This window comes from Rhinoderma darwinii, chromosome 1 (assembly GCF_050947455.1).
Source record: "Rhinoderma darwinii isolate aRhiDar2 chromosome 1, aRhiDar2.hap1, whole genome shotgun sequence".
Classification (NCBI taxonomy): Eukaryota; Metazoa; Chordata; class Amphibia; order Anura; family Rhinodermatidae; genus Rhinoderma; species Rhinoderma darwinii.
The window spans coordinates 180,375,535-180,390,908 of NC_134687.1; the positions used below are offsets into that span (position 1 = coordinate 180,375,535).

Below are 15,374 nucleotides of genomic sequence, written 5' to 3' on the forward strand. Positions count from 1 at the left end.
CTGTGTTACACCACGTCTGGTGTCCACTGTCAATGTCCCATCTGTGCCTAGCTCTTGCTACTGTCTGAACCACTACAGGTACCCTTGTGCTTGGACTATTTATATATTGACTTGGTAGTCTGTTGGCCAGCTGCTATCCCACTACGGCAGTAGGGCCCAGTGGGTCCACAGATCGTGACACTCCCTCTATGGAAAGAACAGCTAACACCACCCCATTGTATGCTTGCCTCCAGGTGCAATTCTGATGTCAACATTTTAATGAAAAATTATAATAATGCATTTGAAATATTCTCATGGTCTGCTATTGGCTGAATAAGAGTTATTGTCACATTGCCTCTGATTGGTTAACCTCAAGCCTACACCCTTTTTGAATGATACTATTATAATTGAGTTTGGCAATAAACCTCAGAGGAGTATTTTGGGCATACCAGCAGCGTCTGTGTTTTTTATTCTTTCTCTCTCATATCGATATGAAATCTACTGATTAGGATGCTGGACTCCTGGCGTGAGGGTCTGCTGGAACACTCATCTAGATTTCATTCTAATGTATTTTGACCCATTGACTCCCACAACAATATGTACTCGAAGATCAACTCTTCCAACAAAAAAATAAAATAAAAAAACAAAAACCTTTCAAGGCGCCACTAAAACAGAAAAGTTATGGCTTTCAGGATGCCGGGAGGCAGATCCTGAAGGGGTTAATGTTTGCTATGTAGTAACTTCCGTGATACTGGGGGGGTAATACTAATTTCTACTATAGACGATGACGTGCATATAAATAATATGGTCGCATGAGAAACATTGCCCACGTTACCCCTAGACTGTGTACACATAATTTAGCCCCGCACGTAAACACGTCATGTAGGCGCAGCTCAGCCCTCAACAAACATGGCCGCCCGGAGCTACCGGAAAGCGAGTGTCACAGCAGATCATATGACCGCGGCTTCCGGTCAGCTGACAGCGGTGGCGACAGTCTGGGGAGCTGGAGGTAAGTGGTGGAGGGAGCTCCGCTCGTGTCTCCGGTGCGTATACGGTACTAGGATTGTGCATAGAGGACGGTACACGTAGCGATCAGCGGTCCATATATTGCTCCTCAGGCGGACGACGTAATGGTAGATGTGAGGACACTGCTGAGACTGTTTATGCCAGCAGCTGTGCCCATGGTATATGTAGGAAGTTCAGATATCAGCAGGACAATACTGTATAGTGACAGAGCTGAAGCATTCTCTGATGTCCTAATTGTATGTGGACAGTCTATCATTGTAGACTAATGGACGAGACCACCTCTAGGGATGGAAGAATGACCCCCACAACGGTGCTCGCTTCCTAGCTCCTGTATTCAAACTACTCCTGACTAAGGCCTCATGTACACAACCGTAGTGGTGTGCGCGGCCGTGGTTTGCAGCTCGGACAGCCGTGCGGTGTCACCTGTGAGCCACCTGCAGATCGCGGGCCGTGCACATGGCCGCGTGCATTAATTTCTATGAGCCTGGACCGCAGGATGCGGCCCTAATAAGACATGTCCGTTCTTTTTGCGATCCAGGCTCCTGGGCAAAGTACGGACCGTGGAAACCACAGCTGTGTGCATGCGCCCATAGAAATGAATGGGGCCGCAATTCACCCGCAGATTTACGGGTGACACTCCGCGGCCGTCCGAGCCACAAATCACGGTCGTGTGTATGAGGCCTTAGAGAATTTGAGAGCTCCGTATCCCCATTGACTTCTATACATGGGAACTGTAGCGTGGATGTTCCAGAAGAACGCCCGTGTCGTAATAATCCTCTGATAGGTGTAGACCGCTCCTGACCTGGATCATTTCCCATAGACCACTATGTTTGGGGGAGTAGAGACTATTCCTATAAGTATCACACACACACACACACACGAGTTCTCACCCTTTAGCTCCTGGGTTCTAAAAGCTCCCGACTTGCACAGCCGTGCACCTTGCGGGCAGCTCTGCTTCCCTGTAGACTTCTATCTATGGGATAAGCCAGGTCAACCTCCTAAATTGACATCCATGGGATGGTCCCATTTTGCACAATCTGTATCTACTTATTTCTCTACTGTCAGGAAACTTGCAGAGCGCAGGCAGCGCCACAGTTATGAGTCCAAGTATGTTCATATATTCCTGCTGCCCTCGGCCGCTAGTTGACCCTCTTCTCCCTATGCAGAGTAATAAAGAGAAAAGTATCAGTCAGCGGCTGAAGGACGAGGGGAGTATGAATATATCTGGACTCATACTATCTGCACGTCGCAAGTATAAGGGCTTGTCCGCGCGTAACGGAATTGCGTATTTTCCATCCGGAATGGCGGACTGAAATTACGCAGCAGAATACGGTCGCAGCAAAGTGGGTGTGAATGAACCAACCTCACCCACACGCTGCGGAAAATTTCAGTCCAGAAATTCACCGACGTTGCTTAGTTTTAGTTACGCAGATTGTCAATTCCTGCTGTGGAAAGTGGACCGATTCCCTGCGTTTTTCAGAGGAGACGTCACCATCTCCCAGCATTGAGAAAAACGCGGCAAAATCCGCCGTATGCTGCTAAATACTTCACTTTTTTTTATGCTGTACTCAGACTCGGCAGCATCAATATCTGACAGATCCCCTTTAGTCACTGTGTAAATGAAAAGTTCTACAATTTTGAAATGTATTTGTGTTTCAATCCTCCTTGTTTTTCAGATATTTGTTTGCTGTCAGTGAATGATGACACATTTTTAATTTATTTATTTATTTATTTTAAAATTTAAATTCCCAGGTGGAAAACCAGGTACATAGAGTAGCTAGTCCTGCCCTCCGCTATAAAGTGGATACAATTGTATCCAGTGTAGGATATGCTCTGTAAGGCTGGGTTCACACCTGCATCAGTTTTTCCGTTGTTCTGCTCTGTCAGAGTAGCAGAACAAGAGAAGACCTGAAGCAATGGTTCTATTGCACAACGGATACCTTAGACGGGAACCATTGTTTTTCCGTAGGGGTGTCCATAGCTTTACCGGAAACAATAGTGAAGCATGCTGGTAATCTCGGCCGTATCTGCGACGAAGGCCCTGAACAGAGCCTCCGACGCAGATGTTAACTAGGTCGCCTGGTTGATCGCAAACTATCAGAGATTTGTGCAGATGCTACTGTATTTAGCTCACAGAGCATTGCCTCCGGACGAGTCGCATGAAGCCACAACCCATGGCGATGTGCGGCTTTACAACAAATCAATATAGTTTTGCAATGTTTTTCATGTACACACGTTTTTTGCTTGCAAAACTGCAAATTTACCTCCAAAAAAACACGGCCGACCTAAATGAGCATTCTAAAACCGGGCTGATTTGGGGTAAAACTACGTGCCGCCATAGTGTCAAATCTCCTCATTAACCATATGTGTGATTTCGGTTTTCCTTAGGTTTCCGTGTAGCGAAAGCATGGCTGAAGTAAGTAGCCGCACTGTGCGGGGTTCCTTTTCTGCACAATCTTGTGTTGACATTTAGTTTGCAGTATAATTCCATATTAATGTACAATGTCTTGCAAAATTATTTCTGTTTTTCCTGTTTTGTTGCATTACAACCTTTGAATTAAAATCGATTTTTGGGCGGTATGTACCATTTGAGTTACACAACATGTTTACCAATTCTTTTTTACTGTGACACAAACGATAATTGCAAAAAAGACATGCGCAGTGCATAAGTATTCACCCCTGAGGCCCCATGCACACGAACGTAGAAATGCCCGTAATTACGGACCCATAGACTTTTATTGGCCACGGGTGCCTCCCCGTATGCTTACGGGAAGGTGCCCGTGCCGTTGAAAAACATAGAACATGTCCTATTTCAGGCCATAATTACGGCACGGGCAGGCCCATAGAAGTCTATGGGGCTCCCGTAATTATGGGTGACTACGTGTGTGCACCCGTAATTACGTGAGCGTTGCTAGGCGACGTCAGGGGATAGTCACTGTCCAGGGTGCTGAAAGAGTTAAACGATCGGCAGTAACTCTTTCAGCACCCTGGACAGTGACTTCCGATCACAATATAGATCAACCTGTAAAAAAAATAGAAGTTCATACTTACCCAGAACTCCCTGCTTCTTCCTCCAGTCCGGCCTCCTGGGATGACGTTTCAGCCCATGTGACCGCTGCAACCAATCACAGGCTGCAGCGGTCACATGGACTGCCGCGTCATCCAGGGAGGTCGGGCTGGATGCCGAAAGAGGGACGTGTCACCAAGACAACGGCCGGGTAAGCATGAATTTCTTTTACTACGGAAAGGGCTACCCCTTCTCTTTATCCTGCACTGATAGAGAGAAGGGCTTCCGATTAGTGCCATGCAATTTACGGGCACGGGTCCGTAAATACTGGTGCAATACGGGTTGAATACGTGTGACCAAGGACCCGTATTTACGGGAGGAAAAAAATCAGTTCGTGTGCATGAGGCCTGATAGTTACTACTTTGTGGAGTCGCCTTTTGCTACAGTTACAGATACAAGTCTCTTGGTCTCTATTAGCTTAGCACATCTAGACACTGGGATTTTTCTCCATTCTTCCAGGCAAAACTGCTCCAACTCCTTCAAGTTCCGTGGGTTGTGTTGGTGCACAGCAGTCGTCAAGTCAAGCCACAGATTCTCAATCGGCCGTTCCAAGACATTTATGTTTCCCCTTAAACTACTCCAGTGTAACTTCAGCAGTGTTTAAAAAAAAAAAAAAATCTTTCTTAGTTAACATTTTAATCAAATTGTACAATAGTAAATATAAACACATTAGGTATCCCCACATCCAAAAATGCCCGAACTATAAAAATATTTATCCAATACGGTTACGGGGGTCACAATATGGCGATGCAAAATATTTTTTAGTTTCTTTTAAACTTTTACATTGTTTTTTAAAGGTACTAAAACATAACAGAAATGACATGAATTTGGCATCACTGAGATCGTTCTGACGCGCAGAATAAAAATAACATGCCATTTTCACCGTACAGTGAACACTGTAAAAATGAAAAACATCAGAAAATGGAGTAACTGCTGTTTTTTTTTTTTTTTTACAATTCCACCCCATTCTGAAATTTTACCAGCTTCCCAGTACATTACACACCCTATTAAATAGTACCATTAAAAAGTACTTGTCCCGTAAAAATTAAGCCTTCGTATGGCTGTGTCAACAGAAAAGTAAGAGTTATGACCTCCTTGAAGGCAGGGCGGAAAAAACAAAAGCATAAAAAGGATAATTAGTCTGGTCCTGAAAGGGTTAAAATCTCTGTCCGTCTAAGGCTGGGTTCACACGAGCACATTACGTCCGTAATGGACGGACGTATTTCGGCCGCAAGTCCCGGACCGAACACACGGCAGGGAGCCGGGCTCCTAGCATCATAGTTATGTACGACGCTAGGAGTCCCTGCCTCTCTGTGGAACTACTGTCCCGTACTGAAAACATGATTACAGTACGGGACAGTTGTCCTGCAGCGAGGCAGGAACTCCTAGCATCGTACATAACTATGATGCTAGGAGCACGGCTCCCTGCACTGAGTTCGGTCCGGGACTTGCGGCCGAAATACGTCCGTCCATTACGGACGTAATGTGCTCGTGTGAATCCAGCCTTAGGCCTCATGTACACGACCGTAGTGGTGTGCGCGACACGTGATTTGCGGCTCGGATGACACTCTGTGGCCGTCCGATCCACAAATCATGGGCCGTGCACACCACTACGGTCGTGTACATGAGGCCTAAGTCTGGACTCCCACAGTGCAGATTTTGCCTGCATTTTGTAAGCCAAAACCAGATATGGATTCAGGAGGGGATACCTATTAGGCCGGCCTTCTGTTTAGGTTCTATTCCTGGTTTTGGCTTAAAAAATACTTGCAAAATCTGCAGGAAATCAGCACTGTGGGAACCCAACCTAAAACAGGCTTTCCTAAAGAATTACCTGCATTTACTGCCCTCCATCTTTCCTTCACTCCTGATCAGTTTTCCAGTCCCTGACAATGAAAAGCACCCCCACAGCATGATGCTGCCACCGCCGCGCTGCACTGTGAGAATGGCGTTCTTAGGGTGATAGGAAGTGTTGGGTTTGCGCCACACATAGTGTTTTCCATAATGGACAAAAAGTTCAATTTTAGTCTCATCTGACCAGAAAACCTCCTTCCATGTGTCTGGGGCGTCTGCCATGTGCTGTTTGGTCAACTCAAAATAGGTTTATATATATACCTATATATATATATTGAGGTATCTGTCCATAAGACCACTATGAGCCGTACACTCCACAGAGTGGGGCTATGGAACACTGGCCAGAAAAAAAACTATTTCTTAAAAAATATATATATATATATATATTTATATTTTTTTTAAGCAATAGTTTTTTTTCTGGCCAGTGTTCCATAGCCCCACTCTGGAGTGTACGGCTCATAGTGGTCTTATGGACAGATACCTCAATCTCTGCTGTTTATCTTTGGCGCTCTTTCACTATTATCATTGGTATCTTTGATTAATGCCCTCTTGTGCCCACACTGATTAACTGAACGTAAAGTCCACTTCTAACAACTGAACGACTCTAACATCTAATCGAAATGATAAACTACCCTAGCAACTGACCTGTTGACAAATGACCCTAATAACTAAGGGCCCTTTTACACGGGCCAATAATCGGCAAATGAGCGTTCATATGAAGGTTTGTTCCTGATCGTTGCCCTGTGTAAACAGGGCATTGATTAGCCGTTAAATGAGCAAACACTCGTTCATCAGCTGATTGGTATAGTTTATGCAGCAGAAAATCTCGTTGTCAGCAGGACATATTTCGGTGTAAACGGGGAAATGTGCTGCTGACATGATAGAAATGTATGGGGACGAGCGATCGGAGGAACGATCGCTCGTCCCCATACATTACTGATCATTGCTCCTTCTGAGAGGAGATGAGCTTCCTTGTTGATCGGCGCTCGTTTTCACGGGCCATGTAGGAGGGCAGGATAGGCGATCAATATCTGATTGGTCGGGGTCTAACTCCCGGGACCCCCGTTGAAGTGAATGGAAGAAGGCTGCAATACTGTGAATCGCCACTACATGTGTTTCGACGATTTACAGTGTGTAAGTTGAAATGAAGGGGAAGCAGCGCTCATTGGAGCACTGCACCCCCTTCAAAACAGCTAATCAGCGGGCGTCCCGGGAGTCGGTCCCCGACCAATCAGCTTTTAATGGCCTATCCTGAGGAGACACCATAAATTTTTGGAGACTGGAAAACCCCTTTAACAACTAATTTGTTTGGCTGAGGTTTTACCTCAAATCTTTGTGGTTTTCAAAATCTAATATCTGCATGATTTTTGCAGGTAAAACTTCTGTTTACCTGCAAACGTACAGACTTAGGCTTCGTTCACATCTGCATCAGGGTCCCGTAGTGACGTTCTGTCGGAGCTTCCATTCAGAACGGGACCTTTGCCGAAACAAACGGAAAACATAGGTTTCCGTTTGCATCACCATTGATTTCAAAGGTGACGGATCCGGTGCCAATTTTTTCCGTTTGTCTCAGTTGTTGCAAGGGTTCCATCGTTTTGACGGAATGAATAGCATAGTCAACTACGCTTTTGATTCCATCAAAACAATGGAACCATTGGCACCGGATCCGTCACTATTGAAATCAATGGTGATGCAAACGGAAACCTACGGTTTCTGTTTTTTCCGGCAAGGGCCCGTTCTGACGGTAAGCTCCGATGGAACGTCCGAACGTGACTCTGACGCAGATGTGAACGAAGCCTTAAACAATCGTTTGAAAAGCACAACAATTTGCGGTAAAACTACATATCGGCAGTTTTTGGCTGCTGCATGTGTCTATACTATACCTTATGTATAAATTATTTGAAAAAACGGGACCCCATACGGCGCTGCTACTCAGGAACGGATACAGTAGTAGTTTAGAATTGAAACTTTATTGTAGGCTACGCTGAGGAAGATGCCGCTGCGGCATTGAAACGCGTAGCCTACAATAAAGTTTCAATTCTAAACTACTACTGTATCCGTTCCTGAGTAGCAGCGCCGTATGGGGTCCCGTTTTTTCAAATAATTTATACATTTACATCGCGGTGGTCCTTCAAGATTGACCGGCTGGGATCTCGGCAGCAGCACTCATCCATTATCTACCTACTATACGCTCCTGACATTTTCACCTGTGGTAAGCCTCCATCTGTCAAACTAAGTTTGTTATTTCTTGGGCTTACTCACACTATGTGGCGCCGTGCTTTTCTCTCTCAATTCTCTATACTATACCTTAAGAACTGATCAATTGACGAATGATTTACAGGACCATACTGATCTGCTTTATCTTTTCCTAGGACTTAAGACGGTTCTTGTACAAAAAGCTTCCAAGGTACTGTATTTGGCTCATTTTATGTATGACAAATTATTCTGGCCCTTGAAAAATTGTATGTTGTCATGTGTTTGGCTAAATGGATTTGTTCTGCATGTACTATCCCTCCACATTGAGATCAGTGGGAGTGATGGAAACCTTTGACAGCCCCTGTAATAGAGGTTTTGATAGAATTCCAGTGTATGCGTTAAATGTGGACTCCCACAAGATTTATATAAAATGTCATCTAGCGTGGTTTAGAAATGGTGAACAAATGTAACGACTTCAAATCCGCGCTATCCCCTACTGAATTGTCAGGCCTTCTGTCACAAGCAAGTGTATGGCTAAGTGCTAATGACAACACTTCCAGCCTCCGCAGCTCTGGTGGTACATTGTTGTCACGGGGGAATTGTGTGAATTCCAATTCTTTATTTTGTTATGTAGACATCCATGTGTTGACTCATTGGAAAAATAATTGTGACAATCCACATTATGGTAAAGTGATTGAGAATTTGTTCTGCAGGCATAAATGTAGTAATATGAGCTACTTAACAACGTTTTAATTGTCGTTTTAATAGTGTTGAAGGACTTCATGGCATTGTAGTGTCAGACAGAGATGGTGTGCCTGTTATTAAAGGTAAGAGTCAAGAATGGATGTAAATACAGCAGTCTTCCCCAACCAGCGGCTCGAGAGCTCCCCTCTATATCTCCAGCACATGGCTGAGCACCGTATCTCTACTGCTTGTCTGCTGGGTGTGTGAATTAGTAATAATGTGTTTTTTTGCCTCAGTTTTTTACTGCGATTGCGGTCCAAACCGCAGCTAAATCAGATGTATTTGCGTGTGGCTTTGCCATGGTGTGGGTCTTTGCGTATGAAACCCGCCCTTATAGCCAGTTTACACATTTAAATTTTTCTAAACTACGATTAACCGTGATGCTATTATATGTAGAAAAAAATGAAGGTAAAAAATTATTGTAGGATCCCTTGCATAGGTTGAATGTTGTGCACGGAGTCACACGTTTTTGTCAAAGCCTGTTTTAATATTTATGCATCCCTTCTACAAAGCGTCTGGCCGTTGGTCCTCTCCGGTGTTCCCATCGGGGGCCAGTAGAGAAAATGCACATTGAAGAAAATAGTGAAATTTAGACCTCCCCCTTTTTTTTTTTTTTTATATTTTTGAGCAGTGTAGCTGTGAATCCAGCACTGGGGTGAGCGAGAACTCTTACTATAAGCTGCAGCAGCATCTCTGTGTGACTTTCTGCCTCTCTCTCTCTGTTCCGCTTCCCCTCGCCTCCCCTTAAACATCTATGGGCAGCTGTAAACTGATCCCTCAGTAAGCGGTTAGTCTCTCACCTTTTGAGAGGATGGGTTTAGCAATAAATTCAGAGTGAGTGAACGTTTGGGGGGGGGGGGCGTGATAAATAGAAAGAGAGACTTTTTCTCTAATAAGATACATTACAAAGTTGTTGTTTTATGTTTGGATATATCATTTATTCAGTTTATTTATGGCCATCAATGTAATACATGGATGGCTCGAGTTCTCTCTGACTTATTAACCCCTTAATGACCGCCGATACGTCTTTTTACGGCGGTCATTAGTGGGCTTTATTCTAGAGCGCCGCCAAACTACGTCGCTGCATTAGAATAAAGTAAACAGAGCAGGGAGCCGTGAAATCTCCCTGCTCTCAGCTGCCAGAAGCAGCTGAGGGCTGGGGGCGTCCCTGCTCTGCCGGGTGAGATCGATATTAGTATCGATCTCACCCGTTTAACCCTTCAGATGCGGTGCACAATAGCGAGCACCGCATCTGAATGGTTTTGCAGAGAGGGAGGGAGCTCCCTCTCATCTCACTGACACCCGGCGATAAAATCGCCGAGTGTCTGTGTCTTCTATGGCAGCCGGGGGTCTAATAAAGACCCCCAGGTCTGCCTGCAGCGAATGCCTGCTAGATCATGCCGCAGGCATGACCTAGCAGATGCCTGTCCGTTTTAAACGGACAGGCAGTAATACACTGCAATACAAAAGTATTGCAGTGTATTATAATAGCGATCGGAGGATAGGGAAGTCCCCTAGTGGGACTAGTAAAAAAGTAAAAAAAAGTTTAATAAAGTTAATTAAAAAAAAAGTGAAAAAAAAAAAAATGAAAAACCCAGCTTTTCCCCTTACAAAATGCTTTACTATTAAAAAAAACTACAATAAAGCAAAAAAGTTACACATATTTGGTATCGCCGCGTCCGTAACGACCCCGACTATAAAGCTGTTACATTATTTAACCCGCACGGTGAACGTCGTAAAAAATAAAATAAAAAACGATGGAAAAATTGCTGTTTTCTGTTAATCCTGACTTAAAAAAAATGTGATAGAAAGTGATCAAAAAGTCGCATCTACTCTCAAATGGTACCAATAAAAACTGCAAGTCGTCCCGCAAAAAACAAGACCTTATACAGCTATGCCGACGCAAAAATAAAAAAGTTACAGCTCTTCGAATGTGACAATGGAAAAATGTAAAAAATCGCTTGGACATTAGGGCCCAGAATGCCAGCAGGGGGAAGGGGTTAAGTGGGGTTCTAATAAGGTCTCCATGACGTCCATATGTCCTTATTCGGCATATCTACGGGTTTTCTTCATGTGACGACTCCTTTTTAAGGAGAAAAAAATAGAGCATTGTTGCATCCATATTTGTGATGGAGTTTGGTGTCTTACCATTTATCCTGTGAACTCTATCCCAGGAAAAAAATAGGTGTAAGCCCTATCTGAAATGCATTGGCTTATTGGAGATGTTGACATTCAGACACTGACTATTTCGTGCCTTGTTGTTTTCGGTTTCTTTGTCATCAGTTGCTAATGAGAATTCCCCTGAACATGCCTTGAGGCCATGTTTCCTATCCACATTTGCATTGGCTACTGACCAGGGAAGCAAGTTGGGACTCTCTAAAAACAAAAGCATCATATGTTACTACAACACGTGTCAGGTATGTAACGTTGTAGAACAAGAGCTGCGCCATGTCTCGCTTACCATACAAGTAGTCACTCCGATATGGAAAAATATATCTCTCAGCAGCGACCAAAAAAACCATGAAACCCCCATTTGGAACAAGCAACTCAGAAAGTGGGATACGTAGATAAGAGAGGGCCCAATATTTGCAAAAATCAAACCGTGGCTGCCTCTTGTGGTAGTCAACAGTCAGCACACCCCTTCCTTACTTTTTGTTTTGGAGAGAAGAGTGGCTTGACTCTGGTTTTCTTTCTTTGGTGATCTTGCATTACAGTACCCATCAGGAAGAATAAAACTGAGGTCACCCCCTCCATGTCCATGGTCCACATAACATACAGGCAGTCTATGCGGCTGCTATGTACTCCCTTTGTCTTCTGTTGCAGGTGTCAAAAAATCTCTCTAACGTTTGTTAAATATAGTGTGCACACGCACGATCATATCATTCTAGTGCTTAACTTAAAACAATGGGGGACTACGCTATTGATTCCGTCAAAACGACGGAACCCCTTCACAACTGAGACAAACTTAAACCATTGGCGCCTTATCCGTCACCATTGAAGCCAATGGTGATGGAAACGGAAACCTTTTGGTTTCCATTTGTGTCAGGCAGGGTCTGACCGGGACCCTAGCGCAGATGTGAACGAAGCCTTAGATGTGAGCAGGACATGATCAAGACGGGTTATTAGATTCTATAAGGCTATTTCCTAATTGCAGATTTTGGCGTGTATTTAGCGCCAAAATATTAGTTAGAAAAAAAGTCCCACTCGTGAAAACCATATTTTGCGCAGAAATGTGTAGAAATGCAAAAATCGTCCCATGCTTTAAAAACACGTGACCTGTCACTTTTTGCCATGATTTGCGCGCGTAATCCGCGTGAAACTGTCGGTAAGCCACACGCAAATTAACCCTATTGAATGGGGCTGATCTGTGTGAAGACCTGCAGTCCATCAACTGCAAAACCAAAGGCTGTGTTCAGACATGTTTCTTTTTGAAAAATCCGTTGCTGATTTGCTAAAAAATCCACCCTTGGATTTCTGCCGCGGGTTCTTTGGAAAATCCGCAACGGAAATATGTCTGAACATGGTCTAAGGGTATATTCAGACAGTGCGGTGGTGCTGCAATTGTTGCCACGCGCCCATAAACTAGCAACTGCACTGTACAGTAGAACGCTTTCATGCACGGACAGCGAACGGATCCTGAAAATGGGGGGGGGATTGAAAGTATATTGGAAAGTTTCCGACATCTTTCATTGGAAACCCCCTTTAAGTACCATGGAAATGTAAAAGTTCCATAAACCTCTCGATCATTACCTTCTGTGAGTTATTGGTTATGTGTTTCAGATCGTCCAGTTCAACAGGCTGCCATTGGTTGTGAGCTTCATAGCTAGCAACGATGCCAATACAGGTGGGCATTTGTTGTAAACCTCCGTCTTTATTACTTATTTAGCTGGGTGAGGTGTGTGTGATGTTTGTTTTATATAAATTGTGCACATAATACACATAAGATGGTCTATAAATAAGCACATTCATCTTGGCTATCTGTGAAGGTTATTTCAGGTGGTGGATGGAGATTCTCTGCCAGAAACAAAGTATACGATGGGTATAAATCCAACCTGCTTGCGTCATTGATATCAGACAAGGTCCTGTCCAAATCGATGTGATCCTCCAAACAATATTCAAGGCGTCTGACCAGGTTTACGTTGCAGGGCAGCCTAACTGCTACTAAACTCATTTTACTTTATCCTGCAATGTCCTCGATCTCCTTTTTGCACAATCTGTAGCACAATGTAATCTTATACAAAGGAAATACGATGTTACGTTGTGCAGTCAGTGAAATAAAATGGCTGATAAATACACACATGAATTAATTACACCTTACATTTAATGAACAGCGCTCTAAATGTTCGGCAAGGTGAGCGGAAGAGGTTAAATTGAATAAGTTAGATTATATAGGGAAATGGTGGCATTTTAAAAATTGTTCTTTAAAGGCACGGACAACTGATGACTTATCCACAGGATAGGTAATTGGTATATGATCGCTGGGGGTCTGACACCCGGACCCCGCACCGATCTGCTATGGCTTCCTCTGAGCATCGGAGGCAGATGGCTCCGGTCACGGAATAGCGGCACGGCTGCTATGCAGTGGTCGGAGCCATCTGCTTCCGTCTCTGAATATTCCATACCCTGCATAACATCCGTCAGCCGGAGCAGCTGATTGGTGTGGGGTCCGTTGTCTGACCCCCACCGATCATATACCGATGACCTATCCTGTAGATAGGTCATCAGTTGTCCATCCCTGGACAACCCGTTTAAGTGACAGGATTGCTATAAAAATAATGAACAAACCTGTTGAGTTCCACGTGTGAAAAACACGTCTCAGAAAAATCATCGCATTTATTAAGACCTTATGAGTTAAGAATATATTCAGCAATTGCAAAAGGAGTAACATGTTATGGAGAATATAATGAGTTCTACTTTAAGCTGTTGGAGGGTTTTATACAGAGATGTTGGGATTCTGAAATGCCCACAATTTCCCTTGGAAGCAGAATACAGGAGTATTTTCCAGCAGCCTGCAGTCTTTCAATGAGCTCTGGACTACAGATGTTCATACAATCCCTTTCTAATGCATATCACCATTGTACCTATTGCCAGGATATGCCATTGTTTTCTGATCATGGGGTTCAGATTGCTGAGACCCCCCCCAAGGTCCTAAAGGGGGTTTTACGCAGGACGATTATCGGGCAGACAAGTGATAATATAACGCTCGTTGCTGATAATTGCCCTGTGTAAACATGGCAGTGATCAGCAGATGAACGAGTAAAACGCTTGTTTTTCTGCTGATCGTATAATTTAAAAAAAGTTTCATATTATCGTTGTTGGCAGCACATCTCCCTTTGTAAACAGGGAGACGCGCTGCCGACATGATGATAATGTATAGGGACTAGCGATCGGAGTAATGACCACTCATCCCCATCCATAGCTCCGTGTGACAGGAGCAAACGAGCGCCGATCAACGATGCCTCGCTGATCGGCGCTCGCTGCACCGGCCGAAATCTGCCGGTGTAAAATGCCCTTGACAGTGAATATTTTCTTACATCGTGATACTTCACTTAAATGTTGCCTTTTCCCTGCTGGGAATTACCAAGAGGAAGTTGGAGCCACACTGATCAGAATGTTCTGGCATTCCCCTTATAAATATGTCAATAAGGACAACTTCTTCTTTATTTATCTTCTAGGTCTAATCCTTAGTTTAGAAAAAGAGCTTGGTCCCTTGTTTGAGGAGCTGCGGCAGGTGGTGGAGAATTCGTGATCTGTGGGGTCAGCAAAGCAAATCCTCAACTTTTGCTGTGGAAAAAAAAAAGTGACATTTGCAAAGTAATCCGATGCTTCGCACTTGTAGTTCCTCCAGTGCACTGAAAAACGCTCATATCCGCTGGGGAAATGGAAGACCTCTTCTTCTTTACTTGTAGTACGGATAGGTCACCCAAAAGAAAGCGCTACCAACTGTCGAGGAGATGCGTCCTGTTGTAGTTACGCTGGGCAATGTACCAAATAATTCCTTGCATAGTCCGATACTTCTCACTGAACTGTATATAGCTTTTGCTAACCACATTAAACTTTAACCTGCTGATTGTTTCCGTTCACTTGGATTCGTTTTGATGAAATCCGTTTTAGCTTCTCAATAATATCACAATTTGCTAGGAGTTTGGTATTATTTCTGTACACAGGCATTGTAATAACTGCTTAAAATGACATATTACTGGCAGGTCTTTCCTGTATAGCAAGTTTTTAATAAATATTTCAGCTGACATGTAAGCTTATATAAGTGGGAACATTTTTTTTTAGAAATCAATAAGAAAATATCTTTACAATGTATGCCACTTGGGAAGGAGACACAGAATCGGGTACATGAGCGCTCTCGGCAGCTGGGTCAGAGCTGTGGATTGGCCCGTGTGTTGGAGGGCAGTTTTCACAACGCGCAGTCACAGGTAAAACCCAGGACTGGAACTCCATGCTCTCCAGCTCCCCCTGCTGTCTGGCCTCCGTGTCACATTAGGTCGAGGGGGACAGT

General features: G+C 44.1%; 1 protein-coding gene across 1 annotated transcript; it reads left to right on the top strand.

Moving 5' to 3' along the window:
* The first annotated feature begins 776 nt into the window (after positions 1 to 776).
* LAMTOR3 (late endosomal/lysosomal adaptor, MAPK and MTOR activator 3) lies at positions 777 to 14,946 on the top strand. The gene is made up of 7 exons (XM_075860626.1): positions 777 to 988; positions 3,394 to 3,421; positions 8,296 to 8,330; positions 8,888 to 8,946; positions 11,147 to 11,280; positions 12,644 to 12,707; positions 14,539 to 14,946. The coding sequence occupies exons 1-7, from the start codon at positions 792 to 794 to the stop codon at positions 14,610 to 14,612; spliced, it is 591 nt and encodes a 196-aa protein (XP_075716741.1). The 5' UTR covers positions 777 to 791; the 3' UTR covers positions 14,613 to 14,946.
* Positions 14,947 to 15,374: the final 428 nt, after the last annotated feature.